General features: G+C 43.5%; 1 protein-coding gene across 1 annotated transcript in view; it reads right to left on the reverse strand.

Annotated features, from left to right (window-relative positions):
• Window positions 1-20,388, reverse strand: part of ADAMTSL2 (ADAMTS like 2) — a 329,265-nt gene that overhangs the window by 61,728 nt on the left and 247,149 nt on the right. Inside the window, exon 15 of the mRNA XM_069609632.1 lies at window positions 11,787-11,942. Coding sequence (XP_069465733.1) covers window positions 11,787-11,942 — 156 coding nt within the window. The remainder of the gene's footprint in view (window positions 1-11,786; window positions 11,943-20,388) is intronic.

Here is a 20,388-nt window from a genome sequence, read left to right on the forward strand (position 1 = left end):
ACACAAGTGTTTCAGAGCGTGACCAAGCAAAGGGAGGGGAATAGGGGAGAACAAAAACAATGATCTTACTAGTCTCAGTGACATTAAGAACGCGCAAGTGCATGAAAATGGAAAACAAGGGGGAAATGCGTGGAAGGGGGAGAAGTGGAAAGTGCAGAACAGAGGAAAGAGCAGAATAAATAATGAATGCAATAAAAAAATAAAGGCAGTGAAAAGTGGTAGTGCAGCCAGCAGTGGCAGGTGCAAGATTAGTCAGATAGGATATATTTGATAATTGCAGAGGAAGAATGGGGGAATGTGTGGGTACACATACCGATCCGAGTGCAAAGGGTGGCCCGGAGGCAGTGCAGGATGAGCAGGTACCTGGGCCTGAAGGACAGAGGGTGGCCAGGAGAACAGTGGTGAGAGAGAAAAACAGATCAGCAGGGGAGAGGAGGGGCAACGGCAGAAGTGAAGAGGAAGGTTTTAAGGTGCTTCTGGAACCGGAGATGGTTCTGCTCAAGTTTCAAGGTGGCCAGGAGGCTATTCCAAAGGGAGGCCTTAGCCGAAGACAGAGATCTGCCACCAGCTTGTTTCTTTGAAAAATGACTGACCCTGAGGGAGAGGGGAGGTATTTACAGAGGGATAGTTGAAGGTATTTTGGACCCAGACCCCAGAAAGCCTTGTGGACAATAGAGAGGGTTGTAAATGTAATTCCTGCATCCACTGGGAGCAAATGAAGGGATTTTAGATCTGGAGAGACACAATCCCAGGGCTTGAGGCCAAGGACAAGTCTCACAGTTCTGTTCTGGATTAGTTGTAAAGGGCAGAGAGTGGAGGCAGGTAGATTTAGAAAGAGGCTGTTACAGTAGTCCAACCTAGAGAGAACCAGAGCTTGGGAGACAGTGAGCTTCTGAGGGAAGGAGAGGAAAGGCAGAGTATCTCTAATGAGGTGCAGTAAGAGGTTTGAGACATCAGAGATGTTTGCGGAGAAGGAAAGTGTGGAGTCAAAGGTGACCTTGAGATTCTTAGCCTCACAAGTAGGGGTAGGAGGAGGGCCAAGAGAGGTGGGCCAGAGAGTGAGGGGAAAGGATGGTGAATGTGTACCAATGATGAGGATCTCTGTCTTGTTGGCATTTAGACAAAGATCGTTGGCAGCACACCACTTTTGAATGGCGATTAGGCAATTGGAGATAAGGGAAAGAGAGGAGGCGTCTGAGGGAAGCCTGAAAATGAGTTGGCTGTCATCAGCATAGCTCTGGAAGTTTGAGCAGAAAATGGAAATGCGTTAGGTGAGACTTTCCAGGTATTGGTTGAAAAGCCAGGGCAAGAGGTTAGACCCATGAGGAACACCACAGGTAGAGAGGGAGATGGAGGATAGGAAGGATCCAAGTTGAACCTGGGAGGGTTGATCAGAAAGGAAAGAGGTCAGCCAGGCCAGAGCCCGATCGGTGGTACCCAGGTTGTTACAGAGACGATTGAGCAGGATGGTATGGTTGACCCTGTCAAAAGCAGCAGAGATATCAAGTAGGATGAGGACAGAGGGAATGTTAGAGTCAAGGTTGGAGAGCAGATCTTCACAGATGTTCAGGAGAGCAGTTTCCCTGCTTCTGGTAGCTCTGAATCAAGATTGGTGGTCATGGAGAGAGCCAACTAAGTCAGAATGAAGGTTAAGCTGGGAGATGTCCAGCTTTTCTAGGAGCTTCCCCAAAAATTGGAGTAATGGAAATTGGGCGATAGTTAGATGGACAGTATGGATCAGCTGTGGGTTTCTTGAGGTGAGGATGCACAAGGAAGTGCTTCAGAGGGGAGGGGAAGATCCAGAAGCAAAAGAATGGTTACAGAAATCAGCAAGTGCTGGAGCAAGGGTATCAATGTGGTCCTTAATGGTTTTAGAGGAACAGGGATTTACCTGTTTTGATAAGGCTTTCATAGATCGGACTTGTCTAGCAACCTCATCAGGGGAAAAAAGGGGAAAGGAGGAGAAAGAGGGAAGGGGGTGCCTGAGGGAGGGTCAGCAAGCGGGGGTGGAGAGGGGAGAGGAGGGGGGTCTTAGGAGAGGGTGGACAATATGTCCTGGGTTTTGGAATTGAAGTAAGAGGCAAGGGCATTGCAAAGAGGCTGGGCGGCAAGAGGAGCGGTGAAGACTGCAGCAGGGCTGGCCAGCTCCTTGCAAATTTTAAATGGTTCGGCCGAGTTGTTGGATGCCCTGCCTGGCCTTTAGTTACATAATACCTTGTTGTTGGATGCCCTGCATGGCATATATTTACAGAATACCTTGACTGTGCCAAAATCAATGCACTTGTACAAATCAAGAGAAGGTAATGAATATGCAATTTATTCTTGAATTGGAGTCAATCTCAGTGGTAACAATAATTCATCCTTGTTGCCCTCGTTGGCAACAGGTGTTTCGACCTATGCAGTCTTTCTCAATGCAAAAGCATAACATAAATGTCCCCAAGGGGGACTGTACCCATGTCAAATTGGAGCTTTAGGATCCTCTTCACGAGTTCACATGTACTCTGTTCTGCTATATACACTTTCTAGGTATTAATGAAGTGCAAGTCCATCATTCCACAAATGCTACCACTGTTGACAAAGGCAAAATAGCGCATGACGTAAAACACTGCCAACATCGCTCGCTCTCAAATATAATCTGCTTATTTACTGCCAATTCTAAAATTTATGTAAGCAGTAACTTCATTAAGGGTGGTGGAAAATGCATTAACACAGTAAAATTCCATCCCAGTAAATTAAGACATATTAAAAATGTGTTATTTAAAACCAAAAATAAGATATGTTCTGAGCTGTTCTTACTAATTGTCTTACTCATAAACAGCTGCTGCAATATAAAATGAGTGCAATGGTCTACCTCATTTTTTCTCGAGTTAGGTGGGCGTAATGGGGGGAGCCGGTGGCCACCCCATGCTTTTTGCAGTAAAACAAAGTGTCAAAATCTGCCAAAAGAAACTGGCAAAGTGTAGTAAGCAAAACAACATGTGAACAAATACATCCATTGCAATGCTTTCTCACAAAGCAGTAGGTCCTTCAGCCCTGCTTCAAAAGGTTACACGTTTTATTTATTTATTTATTTATTTTTACTTGTAACGCTCATCTCGCCCTGAGGCTTCAGTGCGCTCAGAAAGACCAGACAAACGAACAACAGGGAAGGAAACCAGAAGAATAACTAGGATTTCATCAGAAAGATAGCTCGGGCATTTGAATGAAAGAATTGAGTTTCTATCGCTTTCTTAAAGCTGATATGATTCATGGCATCTCGTAAAAAGGGTGGAAGTTTGTTCGAGAGCACGGGGGCACAGTGGTGAAAACTCTCACCATATCAGCAGTGACATTTGTTCACTCCCAGAGGTACCTTTTCATGACCCACAGTAGTCATGATACTGGAGGATATAAGGACAAATATGAGATTGACTCCTGGTACTTGGATATCTCTGACAGTAATGGAGTGTGGGCGTCTTTAACTCCATGCTATTTTGCTCCCGTGGTAAATACAACGGGAATCAGCAGTGATTTAACAACAGTGTTTATTTATAAGGAATGGGGCAAATAATGTGTAAAAGAAATGTGCAACAGAGAAATGTGCAACAGAGAAATGTGCAACAAAGATTTTGTAAAGAAAAGATCGGGAAGAATCGTGTGGCTTGTGCTGTCCTCCTGTGGATGAAGGCAGCCCCTCTCCACTATCCAGTGTTGTCAATAAAGCCAGCAAATTCCTTGAAGTGCTGACATGGAGAATCTGGGCCACAAAAGTGCATGTACTCACTGCCCTGTGGCCTCTTTCTATGAATAATGAAGGCACAGAGTATTTAAGGCACAGGCAATAATTCGACAAATTAATAGCGGTCACGCGGTCCACTGTTTCATATGTTGTGGTTTGAGTCAGAAGCACTGTAGATACCGCACAGAATTCCATAGTCTATGGCTCCGCAGGGAGCCTCCTTTTGGCTTGTGATTTAGGTTCAGCCTCCAGCCCAGCTGGTTATTGCTCGTGAAATCCAAGTACGAACTTCTGCTGGAGATTTTCAGCTGTGCCTTTGGTTCTCATCCAGTCAGAACTCAGGCACAGCTCCTCGCCACCTGTGTTCGAGACGTCAGGAACTCGGGAAGAGCTGCTGGCTGAAGTGAACTCAGAAACGACTTAGGCAAATGTCTTTGGGTTGCAGACAGATCTGAGGAGATTAAATCTGGAAGCAATCAACGCAGCAATGAAAACGCCATCCAAAGGTAACAGGCCTCACCAAGAACATTGACCTCCTCCAGGCTACTCTAGAACGTGTTTAGCGTGTATGAGTGTGGAAAGCAGGCGGGCCAATTAAGCTTCACTTAAAATCATCCTCCAGCTGCTTCTGAGAGCCACCGATTTGATTACAGGAGCGAATCCTGTCTGGTTCTCCACTATATGCTTGTGGGTGGGATAACAGGCTGATCTGAAAAGTATTGCAAACAAGGAAACAATCCTACTTACGTTTATGATTGCATGTTAATATAGAAATGCCATTCAAGTACCAATCAACAAATAGATTTTCCCAAATAAAAATATAAAAACAGTATTAGCAGTTGACTTACTGCAAAAACAGCTTTTTGTTAAAAGAAGTTGCTAAAAGGGCCTTCAGATACATTGTCCCTTGACAACTTCTTGACACCCTCTGGCTGTTAAGGTTAGTGTACAAGGGAACTGGAAACTACCACAAATACACAATGACCTATTAATCACTGCAGCTGCACCAAAAGGATCCCTTTCTACTGTAAACCTCAGCTATAGATATTCATCCCAGATTCCACCAGGTTGGCATCTGATGTTCTTGCAAAGGACCTAAAGTGTTAACCCAACACGCTTGCAATGGGAACCACTTTGATCACTAAGGATTCACGGCCACTTGCACCTTTATACTATAGAATGTGGCCATTCTTGACTGCAATACATGGAAATTATCATTGATGCTGTATATAGTTTAGCAACCAATGAGTGTTGTAAACCAAAGTGATCTGCAAACGTTGAAACTACTAAAAGTTCTTCATCTTCATTCTCTTCTTGGTTCACAAAACAAGGGGTCTTCCCTTTGGAAGGTCGGTCCTGCCCAAAACAAGAGGTCTTCACTGTGGACGTTTGGGAGCAGCATGGACAGTCCAAGTATGTGTTTCCACCGCAACACAGGGTGTTGATGCAGCTTGTGCCTATATGTTTCAGCATCACAGGACTTGAGAACTGACCTGGAAGCCTCCTCTGCAGACCATGCTTTCTTCCAGAAGGATGTCACTGAAGCTAAGAATGAAACTGGAGTAGAGGCAACTCAAGTGCAGGCTGATATGCTACAGGCATCACCTTCATCAACAAGATGAGACTCCCCGCCAGGCCCAAACACACAACTGGGGATGATGCCATTCCATTGAATGTTCAGGTCATCACATTGCAAGGCCAGTGCAGAAAGGTATTCAGGTGATCCTAACAGGTATCGCATTTCCTTAAAATGGTATCATCTCTACCTTTGGACTCAGCCAGTAGATTTTGTAGCTCCCCATGACAGAAAATCTCTTGTTATCTCTTATCTCAAAAGTGATACAGTGTCCTGGGCCATCCCTCCCCTATGGAAGGATGGTTAGCTTTGGTATGATTGGGAGGCATTCAAAAGTGAGTTTGGGAGGATATTTGACCCTGGGAATTTCTTCTGGCATTGTTAAATAATTGCTTATGGTCAAACAGGAAAAAGGGACTGTGTATCTTAAGTAATTCAGCTGTATCTGTTACTCATGAAAATTGAAAACTTCCAGCCCTTTTTCATCTCAGAATTATGGATGAACTAAAAGACGATGAGCTAAAAGACTAAGGGCCTCATTACGAGGTTGGCAGAATGGGTTTACCGGCACCGGTAATGGTGCTGGTGCCGGTAAACCCATTCCGCCCTATTACGACTTCCCTTGCGGGACCCGCACAGAACGTCTGGTCAGACCAAACGTCCTTAACGGGCCCGTTATTAGCTCCATCCCCATTCCCATTGAGCCCTAAGGGGGCTCGAATGGGAATGGGGAATGGTTTTTTGAATGGGGACTTACCGGGTCCTCCAAGGTTGGAATGACCCGGTAAGTCTCCATTCAGGGAACCCGGACACGATTTTGGAGGCAGCCATGGCGATAATAGCACCATGGCTACCTCCTAACTCGTAATGAGGCCCTAAGTGGCACATGTGGACACATAGGTGGTAGTCGCACAAACATGAACTATTATTAGCACATGTCTCAATCAGCACCATTTAGAGTGTCAGACAGACCAGCGTAAATGGGAAAAAATGCATCTTATTGAGAAAAATGTAACCAACGAATAATACTTTAGTTCGATTTGTCGAATTAGAAACTATGCATTTTGGCAGAATATGCGGCCGTCTGAATTAAGCAGAAAAAGACAAGCAACACCAAAACAAGCAACATTTTTTACCGTGGTTATTGGGTCAATTTTCAAACAAAGCAAGCTGAACTTATAGAGGAAAAGCTTTGATTCAGCCCTAAGAATCAATTGAACAGTCTGATATCAGAGACTCCTCGTTGCGATACCGATAAACTACAAGTGTCAGTGCCCCTTTAGCTGAAGCAGTCATACCGTTATTTTTTGGTAGACTCTGATTCAGCAGGGCATGTCATAGCCATCCAATATGCTTGGAAGTTGGGAGACCCGTTGATCCACCAATAAAGCAAGCATGTGCATTACAAAAGAAATGTGTTTGATCTCACAGCCGGACTAGAGGTTGGAATTATTGTTGACAACCCATTATTAACTGCCCATAATGCACATGTAGACTGGGCACACAGAACAGTAGCATTAACCGCAACTTGGTTTACAAAACACTGGGGCTCATTCATGGAATTTGTACAACGTAAAATGGGGATTTGTGCGCCATTCTGCCTGCAAATCCCCATTTGTTAAACAGGGATTTGCGGGCAGAATGGCGCACAAATCCCCGTTTTCGAGCACACAAATTCCATGAATCAGCCCCACTGTTGTAAGAGAGACATCCTGTTGAAGAGGCTGTTGCTCATTTAGTGGGGGTAGTGAATGGCCTATCCAAAGATAAGGAGGTCTAGAAAGCCCTTCCACGACAATCTTCAGTATTGCAAGATGGATTTTGTACAGACAAGGCAGAATGCCTACCCTCCCCCAGCCCTCAATGGCTCAGTGACTGTCATATTGGCTTTGAGCCAGGTGAAGTTTTACCATGTCATCTATACCCTAAATGGGGTGAAAAACCTCCTTTTTAAAGCCTATATTGTTTTGAATGTGGCCAATCATTTCATTCGAAATTCAAAGACTCTTATTTTTCATTCCCTTACTTTTCATTTGGAAAAATTTCAGTGAACAATGGATATGTATTGAGTATAGGGCAGTGAATAAAACCAGGGATAGAAATTGCTACCCTGCACCATTAATGACAGTACTATTGGATCAATCTTACTTGATTCAATAGTACAGTCATTCATGGAGTTGGGTATCAATTTGTATCGATGATTTTATTCACTGCCCTTTTCTCTTAATTGGACTTGGAAGTTGTCTTCCATCGTCCGAACAAGAGAAGGTGAGTTGAAAACAGATGTTCTTATTTGATTTCTCTATATGAATATCAGGTCATTCCCTTTGGGCTGTGCAGTGCCCTGACTCCTGTACACCACTTATTAGACAAAATATTGAAGAAGGCTCTGAGAATCTGTGCTGCCGTATAGATGGATGGCATTCTCATCTATCATATGAAGAAGACAGTCTGGCACAAGCCCACGTAGTTACAAGAACAGCATCAATCAGCTAAGTTAGAAAAGTGCATGTACAAGTTACCACTTTTTTACAGTGGCCCTCATTACGACCCTGGCGGAAAGGGTTTTACGCCAGCGTAATGCATGGCGTACCTTTCCGCCTTACTACGAGTTCCCGTAGCGCCATGGTGGTTTTTTCGCCTGGTTTTTCCGGGCGGAAAAATCCATGGCGCTACGGGGCCTGTTGTTAATTACGCCACCTTGATTTACGGTGGCGTAATTAACGCCTTCCCCACTCCCATTATACCCTATGGGGCAAAAATGGGAATGGGGAAGGGTAAATGGGGATTGGGGACTTACCGCCCCGCCAAGGTCGGAATGGGGCGGTAAGTCCGCCAACCCCCATGGCGGAGTTGGCAGCTCTGCGCCATGGACCATGGTGCAAATTGCACCATGGTCCTCTGCCAGGGTCGTAATGAGGGCCAGTGTATTCAGTTGCCTTAGTGGGAATTGATGAGTGCAAAAAAGGATGCAGCAAACTTAAAAAGTGCAATCCACCATTGGCTTTCTCAATGTCATCATTTATTTATGCATGTCTCTCCAAACAAGGCAGCACCACTAAGCTTTTGCAAAAAGGAACTGCATGTGTCTGGATGCAAAACACAGCCAAGGCATGTCAAGATTTTAAGAAGGTGTCTACCACTCACCGCAACCGGTGTCAACCTGGTGTTACCCAGCCTTTCCGAGTGGATATGGATACTTCTGGTATTGACATCAGAGTACACACGGCACAACCAGTAGGGAAATGCTATCCATGTACTGCAAAAATTACTATGCACTCACTTTGCCCAGACTTTGCACTGCAAAAATACACTTTGCACGGTTCCATGAATCAGGGTTTGTGTCGGCAGTGCAAAGTCACTTTTCAGCAGTGCAAATTCACTTTGAACCAGACAAATATTCCATGAATCGGGCCCTACCCTTCTGTTTTTTTATTTTCCATTAAAAGCACTTTGGTCTGCAAAAAAGTGGTTAGAGCTTGAAATGTAGTTTCTCCAAAATACTATTGTTTTTTCTACAAAGCCATCCTTTGACCCTTTGCTGGTGAGGCTATGCCTGCGTGGGCTCTTTATATGAATCCTGTTCAGACCGTAAGGCTGACTGTGAGGTGAAACTCTTTGCTGAGTCCAAAGCTGAAGGCATTGAAATAGTTGTTGTATATTTCATTTCAGATAGCGCATTACTTTTTGTCAGTTCCCTCTATGTGATATTTTCAAGCAAAAAGATCATCTCCTTGAGCACAATCTTTGATGTTTCAGGCACTGAAGCTCCAAGAGTCCTGCCCTGACCATGCAGTGTGATTTCATCTCAACAGAGAACGCTCACGCTAGAGTTCTCATACTGCTTACACTGCCTCATGCCCCCTTCTTTCAACTTTGAGATTGGACAATAGACCACAATAGAAAGATCATTTGAAACAAACGCCTCCTTTTGGGATTGATGGATTTCCAGATTAGGGTGTCCTATGGTGTGCGACGTTTACCCTGTTCCATGAGGAAGACAATTATTGCACAAGTTTTGCATGGCATTTGCATGGCATTTTATTATTTGAAAACATCTTGGGGAGCAAATCCATTTCTAACCAAAACCAGTCCCCTCATCCTTAAAAAGTCACAGAAAATCGGCTTTTGTGTTTATGACCTGCTCCTAGATTGATGAAACACAGAGGTGGCAATATACGTAATGACATACTTCTTTCAGCAACAGAATAACCATGAAGATCCAGCAAAGCTGGAGCAACCAGGCATTCTCTGAGCTGACACCCCACATACACAGATATACGTTCTAACTATTGACTAATTGTCTAATGAGAAGAAACGAAAAGACCAGCCAATATCAGGGACAGAGCAAAGTTCTAGCTGTCCCAGACTCCACCACCCGCTATACCTAGGGAGTGGTGGTGTGCCGCCTGTCTAAGAATGGACAGAAAAAGAAGTTGTAGAAAATAGGAATACATTATTTTAAGAGAAGTGTCCAGCGATCCAGGCAGAATAAATAGAGAGCTTCTGAGACAGTGGCACTTTAGGGTTTTTATTTTGTTGTGCTTCGATGGTCATGGTTGTTGTCACTTGAATACCTTATTCAAAAATACCCTTAAAAGTCAATTAGTCATGAGTGTGTATTGAGAATTAGTACCCGGTGGGGGAAAGAGGGGGGTGGGGGGTGGAGAGGTGGGTGGTCAGGCTCTCAGCCAATGAAAAGGCTTGGAACGGGGGAATTACCAATGATAATCCCCCCGCTCCAAGCCACGTCACGGCTGGAGGCTGCCATCTTCCCCTGCTGTGGAACGAGGTAAGTGTGGCCCTCTCCCCTATTCCACAGAATTCCCTCCCCATCCCCAACCCCCACTTACATTCTTTAAAGTCCATTTCGGAAGTGGATGTATTGGGAACACTTCTGTCCCCAGCGCGTCCGCTCCCGATCTGTGACAAGCTACCATGGAAAGGAAGAAGGGACTACAAGTAGTCCCTTCTCTCCTTTCCATGACGGCCATTTTTTTGTTCACTGTTTTTAATGGACACCATGGAATGAGAGAAGGGAATACTACATGTAGTGCCTTCTCCCATGTCCATAGAGGCCATTGTTTGTGTTTACTTTTTTCATGGCCGCCATGGAAAGGGAAGACAGACTTCAGTTTCCCTTCCACAGCAGGCATTTTATTGAATTTTTTTTTTTCTGTTCTCAAACGCCGGAGCGTTTCGGAACAGGAACAAAAACAAAAATGATTTTAGTACCCCAGTCCTATGGGGCTGTAACTATGGACCCTGGGGCATTACCTGAAGTGGTAATGCCCCCACTGCACAGGGCTTATTGCTTAAATACATTTGGGCTCATTACGTGGTTGGAGGTAGCCTTGCCAGTTTTACCGGCAAGGCTACCTCCAAACACACATCTGGGTCCAGAACCCACAAATGGGCAATTACCGGGCTATTCCGGCCTAGCCGGGCCCGCTAATTGCCCTTCCGCATTTGCCAGACCCAGTACATCCCCATTCCCATTTGAGCCCCATAGGGCTCAATGGGAATGGGGAGGGAGGTAGCACCTGTACCGTTAATAACGGTACCGGTGCTACCATCATGTTCTGCTCGTGGGTGCCGGTACGGCCACCAGGTCAGACCTGGTGGCTGCAAGGGCACCTGCGAGCAGAACTCCTAGTATGGCGGTACGGTAGCAACGGTGCAGGTAGCGATAACCGCGCCATTGTTGCCTTACCACCATACTTGTAATGAGGCCCACTATCTATTAGAGGCCACAAGTCAATTCTTGGGGGTTTCTTGTTTGTCCATTCTTAGACAGACAGCACACTCTCATTACACATAGTCAATATTTAGACTGTGTATCTGTGTATGTGTTCAAAGTTTTCTTGGGGGATGTCTGTTCCCTGTGACATAAACTGTTTTTTGACAGATCCTGCTTAATTTATGAGAAGGTCCCTGTTGGTGAATAATTCTCTGAGATGAGACATTTCTGGAATTAGCATGATGAGCTGATAAAAGTATCTTAAGAGATGGGAGGGGCACCATGGGAATCTGGTTGACTGCAGACAAAGGTCCTGATTACAGACACCCCCAAACATCAACATCTGCCATTGCATTTTTCGCTTTCCAAGAAACATTCATGCACATTTCTGGATCAAGCTACTATGTCAGGATCTTGCAGAGCATGTGGATCTATAACAGATTGATGCTTCAAAAAGAAACCCAAGCACAGGTTATGTCAAGATGTTCAAGGTTGTCAATGTCTTTTTAGGGAAACTGAGAATGCATTTATCATTTATAGAAACTTTAACAAGAGAAATATTTGTCTTAGCAGCTGATGTACATAATTGAAAAATATACTTTGTTAGGAATGTACATTAACATTCACTCCATGTTATACTTCCTTGCCTTAAAGTATAATTTCAGCAAATAAAGAGTTGTACCACCACCCAAGGATCTTAATATTATTCATTCCTGTGTACAAACACAGGATATCCACATAAAGACACTCACCGGCCCCCAGTCTGAGACTGCCCACTGTCGGTCACAAGGTGGACCCGAGCAATTCTTTTCAGTAGGTGGCTTTGTGGTGAGATCACACATATTCTCTTCTTCTGAGCATCGTACATCCCTCGTAACAAGACTCCGTTCACCACATTTGGCTGTGCACTATAAAAAGAGAGAGAGAGAGGGAGAACAGACAATATGAAATTGCATATCCAGAGAACACATGTGTAGATGCTTCTCGGGAAGCCTTCAGAAAATATGTGGTCCCAGCAGTGACATTAGCCAAGACATCTGTTTCAAGGTGTGACTTATTCTGGTTTAGTTCAGGAGAATTTAAAAACAAGACAAGAAGAAAAGATTACCATTTGATGCCTGCACTTTCATAGAAGGAGAAACAAATTGGATTTTGCAGACCTATGGCTCCTAATCTGCCAGCAAATGGTTTTGCACTTTCACAAACACCTGCAAGGCTGGCGGCTTTCCCTCAAGAGTGAGATCATTTCAAAAAGGCCTTTGAATCGAATCAGCATCAGACATGGACATCAGTTTCAATATTTGTTGAAAGCAAGAAAATGTGCACATTGGCACGCACCTCCAACACAGTGTATTGATTTTAGCAACCGTCAGATCTGCGTAAAACTCGCTTGTATTGTCAAAGAACATGTCCGCCAGTTGGCACTGGGCTTAGACTCTGATCCAGGCTAGATTAGCGCAGCTGGCTGGTCTATATACTAAACCGACTGTGTGGACAGCATCAGCAGTGAAACCCTTGGCCCATACCATAGATTACAGAATGTTCATTCTCTCACCTTGGACACTTTTATAGCATTCTATAAAAGACCCTATTTTGTCCATATCAATGCTTCTTTTCATCGGTGCAGTAAAGAAACACCTGCAATTTTTTTTAAAATCTAAGAGTCTATGCGAACACATTCAAGCAGTAATTTCAATGACTCAATAACTGTGTGTCTTATAACCCTTTGCCTACTCTTAGAGTGTAAAATATAATATATATATAAATAGTGTGGCAGTTGAACAGCCAATTCATTTTCCCATTTAGAAAAAGTGCAGTTTTTGAACACCTTTACTACAAAAACCACTAGGCAGATTAGGACCAAATAAGAAACAACTTGGGCACAAAGCGTGGATTACATTTCTTGATTAGTTTGGGGTAAATCCATCAAGTAGCATTTAAAATATTTGACAGAAAAAAGGGTGCACCCACTCCTTAAAACCTGCATATCACCCCTGGTACTTTTACAGCACATAGACTGAGCAAGGCTAATAGCTGTTGTCTTGCTGGATGGATTTGGATGACATTTTCCAAAGAAAATGTAAAAGCCACTGCCCCCACCCCACAAACTGGACATTTTGCAAACATTTTGTCAACAAATGAAAAAAGTTATTAAGAAAACATTAAAGGCAATTTTTCTGCCTACTCCCATTTGTTTTCCTATAGAGAAAAAGTGCAGTTTCTGAACAGCCATAGCGTTAAAGCCGCTTGGCAGATTTGGACCAAATAAGAAACAATTTGGGCACAAAGCGTTGACTTAATTTGCTTGACTGGTATGGGGTAAACACATCCTTTTTGGGAACAATTTGTCAAAAAATTATAAAGTATTGTGAAACATAAAAATACAGTTTTCAATCTACTCCTTTTCATTTTCCCACATAACCAAAGTGCATCTGTTAGTGTGTGCGTATGGTAAGCAATGTTGCCACATGAAATTATACCATGTACAAAATGTAAACCTTCTTAGGGAAGGTTTAATTATAAGTGTGCACATTCACTGTTATGTTTGTATGGCATGGAGCATGCACATTAAAAATGATTGGTATTGGGGTGCATGCTTAATCCTGTTGTAGTACATATCTAATGTAACTGTGGATATGGAAACCATGTTTTTTAAAAGAGAGTTGAAGAAATGACATGAATAAAATAAAAATTGAATTTTACAGCTACGGTGAGGTGTGGGGAAACATACTGGGAGGACATGTACGGTGGAACTGAAAGACATGTATCGAGGTCACGGCCGAAGGCCATTGTCACCTATTGAGTCCAAAAGAAACATATTGGGGAACATGTATGGCGGACAGGGCCAAAGGCCATGGCTAGTGGTCTGGTAAAGTTTTAAAAGATACAGTGGGCATGGTCAAAGGCTCTGCTTACTGGCCAGGGCCAACAGCCCCGGCTTGTATTCCTGAAATTCATGTATAGTGGTCAAGGCCAAATGACAAGGCCTTCTATTGGGTGCAAAGTAAACATATTTAGGGAACATATATAGTAGACACAGCAGAAGACCATGGCTAGTGGCCTGGTAGTGTTTTAAAATATACAATATACAGTGGGCACAGCCAAAGGCTGTGCTCTCTGGCCAAGGCTAAAGGCCCTTGTTAGTAGCCCTGAAAGATATGTATAGTAGGCACAGCCAAAGGCCATGGCCACCTAGTGGGTTCAAAATAAATATATTGGGGAACATGTATGGTGGACACGGCTGAAGACCATGGCTAGTGGCCTGATAGTGTGTTATAATATAGAATGGGCACAGCCAAAGGCCATGCTAACTAGCCTGGGCAAAAGGCCCTAGTTAGTGGGCCTGAAAGAAATATATAGTGGTCAGGTTGTGGCCACCTATTGGTCCAAAATAAACATATTGGCGGAACATGTATAGTGGTCACGGCCATGGCCAAAGGCCATGCCTATTGGCCTTGTAGTGTTTTAAAATATACAATGAGCATGGCCTAAAGCCGTGCTCACTGGACTAGGCCAAAGGGCCTGAAAGACAAGTATGGTGGACATGGCCGAAATATGACATAGAAAACCCTTGAAATTGATGGAAAAAGCTTTAGTTGCAGAGTTGTTATGGTGAGCAATACATTGTGACAAAACATTTGAAATTCAGGGTAAAATCTTAGTTGAAGTTACATATTCAGGGATAAAAACTTTAGTTGAAGGGACATTAAGGTGAGCAATTAATGCAACAAAACCCCTTAAATTCGGCACAAAATTCTGGCAAACCCACCTTAACTATGTGCCCCCTGCTGTGCAGCGTATGGCCACAATGATGAAAGAAAACCCTGAAATTCACTGAAAAAACTTTAGTTGCAGGGATGTTATGGTGAGCTAAACATTGTGAAAACAGCTTTGAAAATCAGGGAACAAAACATTAGTTGCAGGGCTGTTAAGATGAGCAATACATTGTAACAAAATCTTTCAAATTCAGAGTAAAAGCTTAGTTGAAGTTACATATTCAGGGATACAAACTTTAGTTGAAGGGACATTAGGGTGAAAATTCAATGCAACAAAACTCCTCAAATTTGGCACAGAATTCAGGCAAATCCACCTTAAATATGTGCCCCCTGTTGTGCAGCGTATGGCCACAATGATGACAAAACCCTTGACATTCACAGAAAAATGTTTAGTTGCAGGGATGTTAAGGCGAGCAATACATTATAACAAAACCTTTCAACCTTTTAAAAGTGATGTAATCAGTGATGTCATATATGATGTAATTAATGATGTCAACAGTGATTTCATCAGGGAGGTAATCTTTGATATCCTCATTGTGGTCATATGTTGCACAGTAGGGGGTGAAAAGTTAAGGTGGCTTTGCCTGAATTCTGTGCTGAATTTCAGGTGTGTTGTGTTACATTTGCACCTTAACGTCCCATCAACTAAAGTTTTCCCCTTTTCCCCTGAAAAAAAAAAAAAAATATATATATATATTATACATTGTGCATTACTCACCGTTATCATATTTCTGAAGCTTGTATCTGCTTAGAATTAAATGAACCGCATAGTCCGACATCTAGTAGTAGTCACAGAGTATTACAAGATTTGTTTTTGAAACTCCAAAACGGACGTCGACAGTGCGTGTTAGTAATACTATCCCTAGTGTGACATGTACTGTACCCATGGTCCTTCATGCGTTGCAGTCCCTCATATTGTTTGTTTCTGACATGAGGTTGCATGAAGTGTAGCATGAGGACAGATGTGATAAAGCAGAAAACAGTGATAGACCAGAAAATCATCTATGCGCCTTCGAATCCCGAAAGGACGAAACGGTGGGGGCATGTGAATCTAAGCAGATGCAAGCATCAAAAATAAATATGATTATGGTGAGTAATGTATCCCTTCTGAGGGTTGTGGATCTGCTTAGATCACATGTTCTGCATAGATTAGCGGGCAGTATCTGGCAAAGGAGGTGGGATGTGGGAAGGTGCAGCAGCAAATAGATGTTTTAGTACTGCTTGTCCCACCTTTGTATGTGCTTTAGAGTGAATGTTAATGCAATAATGCTGTATGAATGTATGAATGGAACTCCATTTGCAAATGGTGTCTAGCGGGACGTTTGCAATGAAGGCTAGGGCAGCTCTGATACCTCTGGTAGAGTGAGCCCTTGGAGTAAAACTCTAAAAAGTGAGTAAAAGGTAAAACTCTTTTGGATAGGGAACAGCAGAATTGTATGCATTTGACTATCGATCTGGACATGGCCTTTTTTGAGATATGATCGCCTTCTCTACCAGGCGCTATGGAAACAAAGAACTGGTCTGTTTTCCTTAGGGGTTTAGTTTTGTTCACATAGTACAAGACTGCCCTCCGTACATCTATTGTATGGAGGCTTCTTTCAGCTGAGTTTGATGGATTTTTAAAGAAGGTAGGAAGTTCAATAGATTGATTAACATGGAATTTTTAAATTAATTTAGGTGAAAACCTATGATGTGTTCTGAGGGCAACCTTGGCCTTGTGGATTATCAAGAAAGGGTCTTGCACAGACAAAACCTATAGCTAACTGACTCGTCATATAGAGGTGATGGCTACCAGGAATGTAGTCTTGCAGGTCAAGTGTTTTAGGAAGGCCTTGTGCATAGGTGGAAAGGGCAGACCCATGAGTTCGGAGAGTGTGACATTTCAATCCCAACCCAGTGGAGGGTTACAAATGGGAGGGCATAGCCTCTTTACCCCTTCCATGAAGGCCTTAATGACAGGAACTTTCCACCAGGCCACCTTGTTCTGTGAAGTGGTGTAAACTGACAGAGCCACCAGGTGTACTTTGATGGAGTTATATACTAGGCCGGAGTCTAGTAGGTAAAGCATGTAATGCAGAATGTTGACTGGAGAACATTCAGTTGGATTTATGGTTTGGGTGATGCACCATATCACAAACATCTTCCACTTGTTGAAGTAGCAGTGTCTGCTTTTGGGTTTATGGGCCTCCTTCAGGATATCAATACACCATTGTGAAAGATTTACGTGACCAAACTCTATGACTTCAGGAGCCAGTCTGCCAAGTTCATAGATTGAGGGTGAGGATGGAGAGATGCTCCCTTGTGTTCTGTTAGCATGTTGAAAGGGCATGGGGGCTTGATAGGGTCACACATCGCCAGTTTTAGCAAATTTGGAAACCAAGGTTGTCTCGCACACATAGGAGCAACCAGGATTAGAGTTGCTTGTTCCGGGTGCATCTTGTGCACGATTCAGTGGCGTTGGTGGAAAAGCGTAAACACATTTCCCTGACCAGTTCATCCACAGGGAATTCCCCTTGGATCCTAGTTGGGTAAACCTGGATGCGAAGTCTGGGAATTGTGCATTTAGGCTTGGGATGCCCCCATTGGAAGAAGATTCCATCTTGAATTTCTCTGTTGGGTTACCACTCATGTTCTTCTGTTGTAGGGTATCTGCTGAGGGTGTCTGCCAGAGCATTAAGTTCCCCTGGAACATGTTGAGAGGTTAGGAATATGTTCTGCCTGAGTGACCACTTCCATATTTTCTGGGATAGCTTGTACAGACTTGGAGAGTGTGTGCCTCTCTGCTTGTTTATGTAGAACATGGCAGTGGTGTTGTCTGTGAGGACTTGCACCACTGTTTGTCCTGTAAGATGTTTATGAACGGCTTGTAGAGCCTTGAGAACTGCCAGAAATTCTAAGTAATTGATGTGTCTTTGGGCTGTGGTGTGTGTCCACTTGCCATGGGCTGTGTGATGGAGGAAGCGGGCTCCCCATCCAGTGAGTCATGCGTCTGTAGTTAGGATTGCTTGTGTTGGTGGCATGCAAAAGGGTTTTCCTTTTAGCGAGTTGTCCCTGGACCACGAGCGAAGAGCCTGTCCTAGGGTTAACGAAACAATCACTAGATCATTCCACTGACCACTTGCCTGAGACCATTGTTTCTCTAACTACTTTTGCATTGGTCGCATACGCAGGTGTGCATGTGGAACCAAGTGTATTCATGAGGCCATTATCCTGAGCAAAAGCATTGCTTTGTGTACATTTATCTGGTGACCGACCCTGTAATGAGATACCTGCAACAGCTAGTTTTGTACTCTCTCGTTTGACGGGAAAGCCGTCTCCTCTTCTGTCTTTTAGATGGCTCTCACAAATAGTTTTATTTGGCTGGGAACTAGGCTTGACTTTTTCTCATTCATGGACAAACCCATTTGGAAAAGAAGGTTTATCATTCTTTGGGTGTTTTGTCTGCAAATTTGGGGAGACTCCCCAGTAATTACCCAGTCGTCTAGATAAGTGGACACAGGGATTGATTTTCTGTGGAGGTGTGCTGCTAGTACTGCAAACACTTTCATGAATACTCTTTGGGCTGAGGAGATGCCGAAAGGGAGCACCTTGAACTGGTAGTGTACTCCCGCTATTTTGAATCGTAGGTATCTTCTGTGCGCTGGGAACATTGACATTTGAAAGTATGCATCTTTCATATTCAATGTTGCTACGTAATCCCACCGTTTTAAGAGAGAATTACCTTTTGGAGCGTGGTCATGCAAAACATTTGCGGATTGACATATTTATTTGCTGGGTGCAGAACTAGTGCTGGGCGCATGGATATGTCTTTCTTTAGCACAAGGTCGTACGTTAAATAGATATCCTTGTTTACCTGATTTACTAGAACAATCACTGTGGTGACCTTTTCCAGCAGAGCCTTTACGTCCTCCAGAAGTATGCACCGTTCTTCTGGCGTCATTCTTCTGTGTCTTGGTGGGCGGTTTGGTGGTTTATGCAAAACTTCTATGCAATACCTGCTTGCTTCTGTGGACAACACCCACTTGTCTGATGTAATCCCCTCCCATGTGTGGGTGAAATGTGTCGGGTGTATTGACCCACGTTCGAGCTATTATGCTGCAACATTTGGTGCTGTGGGCTTAGAAAATCCAAGATGGCCGAAAAGCCCGCATTGCGCCAGAATCCAGGAAAACCGTGCAGTTTTTGCGCACACCAAAATGGTCGCCTAACCTGCCACCCACCAGTGCGAGCGTGATCGGCCAGGAGTGCCATGAGTGGAATGTGTGCCAAAGGAAAAACATCCGTGCCTGTTAGCTCAAAAACACTTTGAAATCACCTTTGTTTCTCTGAATGCAAGCTCAAAATGCCTATTTCAAACATTGCAAGATATTCAAAAATCTCACTTAACACCAGCAGACATTTGGCAGAATGAAGTCTTGTGTGCATATAAAATCTGGGAAAAGAAAGAGCCTAAAATAATGTTCATAATGAAACTGGCTGAGCTGTGGATGTCAGCAGCTTAAGTTAAATTGGACTGAAAGCCACTAAAACCTAAATGTTTAAAATAAATGAGTGACCTACTGTTGAGTGTCACATAGTTTGCAACTGTTAAATATCATAGTTTTGAACTTTGAATCAGCATTCTAGCTGCATGTGTAAAAATCGTAAGTTTGATTTGGATGTAGAAAACTGGAACAAAAGTGACATTTAGCTGAAGCCTGACTTAAAGAGATTGAATTCTGCCTGGCAACTACCCCCGACAGGAGTTGAAACGTGCCCAGCAACTCTTCCCAGGCCTGGCTGCATTCTGCTGCCCCCACCAAAAGGAGATGACACCTCTCTGATTGAATCAGGGGAGTGGCACCTAGGACTGGAAGGAAAAAGAACAATGTACTTTCCTTGGCAGGCAAATGTTATATTGGGCTGGCGGTCGTAAAATAGCTTCCTCTTGGGAGAAACTGGGAGGGCCAGTCCCTCTGTGAGCAAGCTGAGCTGGAGGAAGTGGACAAACCAGAAATTCCACCATGTGCTTTGGGAAACCACACCCCCCTGGGCCAGAGCATAATTTTAAAAAGATGGATAATTCATAGTGCGGACTTGTCAAAAATATATAAATAATATCATCATTCTTGTGATTTTTCTGTGCACATTTTAAGAGGTGTTAGGACTCTGTGGTATGTTCTGTGGGGGTAGTAGCGGAAAATAGGTTGTTACTCCAAATGTATTTACGTTAAAAATCTGACACCTTATCATCTGATACCCATATTCCTTGTGCACATTTGTGTAAAATCTGGAAAAGTTTAGAGGTCGTTATCAGGATGAAAAGGGCAGAATTCTGTCAGAAGTGGACACGGCATCTTACAAAGACAGAGATCGGATGGTTTGGTGCTACAGAAAATATGTTAACTGGACATATAATATTAGAAAAATGGTACGTAGATAAATGTGTATTTGGATCAAATATAGATTTGTGTGCAATTTGACAAGGGGAGGGATTTCAGCCAGCCATAAAAATAGCATCACTCTGACTCATCCTGACTCACAATTGTGGGATGTATTTACCCATGCATCCTAGCCCTACCTCAAAACTGTGCAGTAC

This window comes from Ambystoma mexicanum, chromosome 8, assembly GCF_040938575.1.
Source record: "Ambystoma mexicanum isolate Mex_15411 chromosome 8, UKY_AmexF1_1, whole genome shotgun sequence".
Lineage (NCBI taxonomy): Eukaryota > Metazoa > Chordata > Amphibia > Caudata > Ambystomatidae > Ambystoma > Ambystoma mexicanum.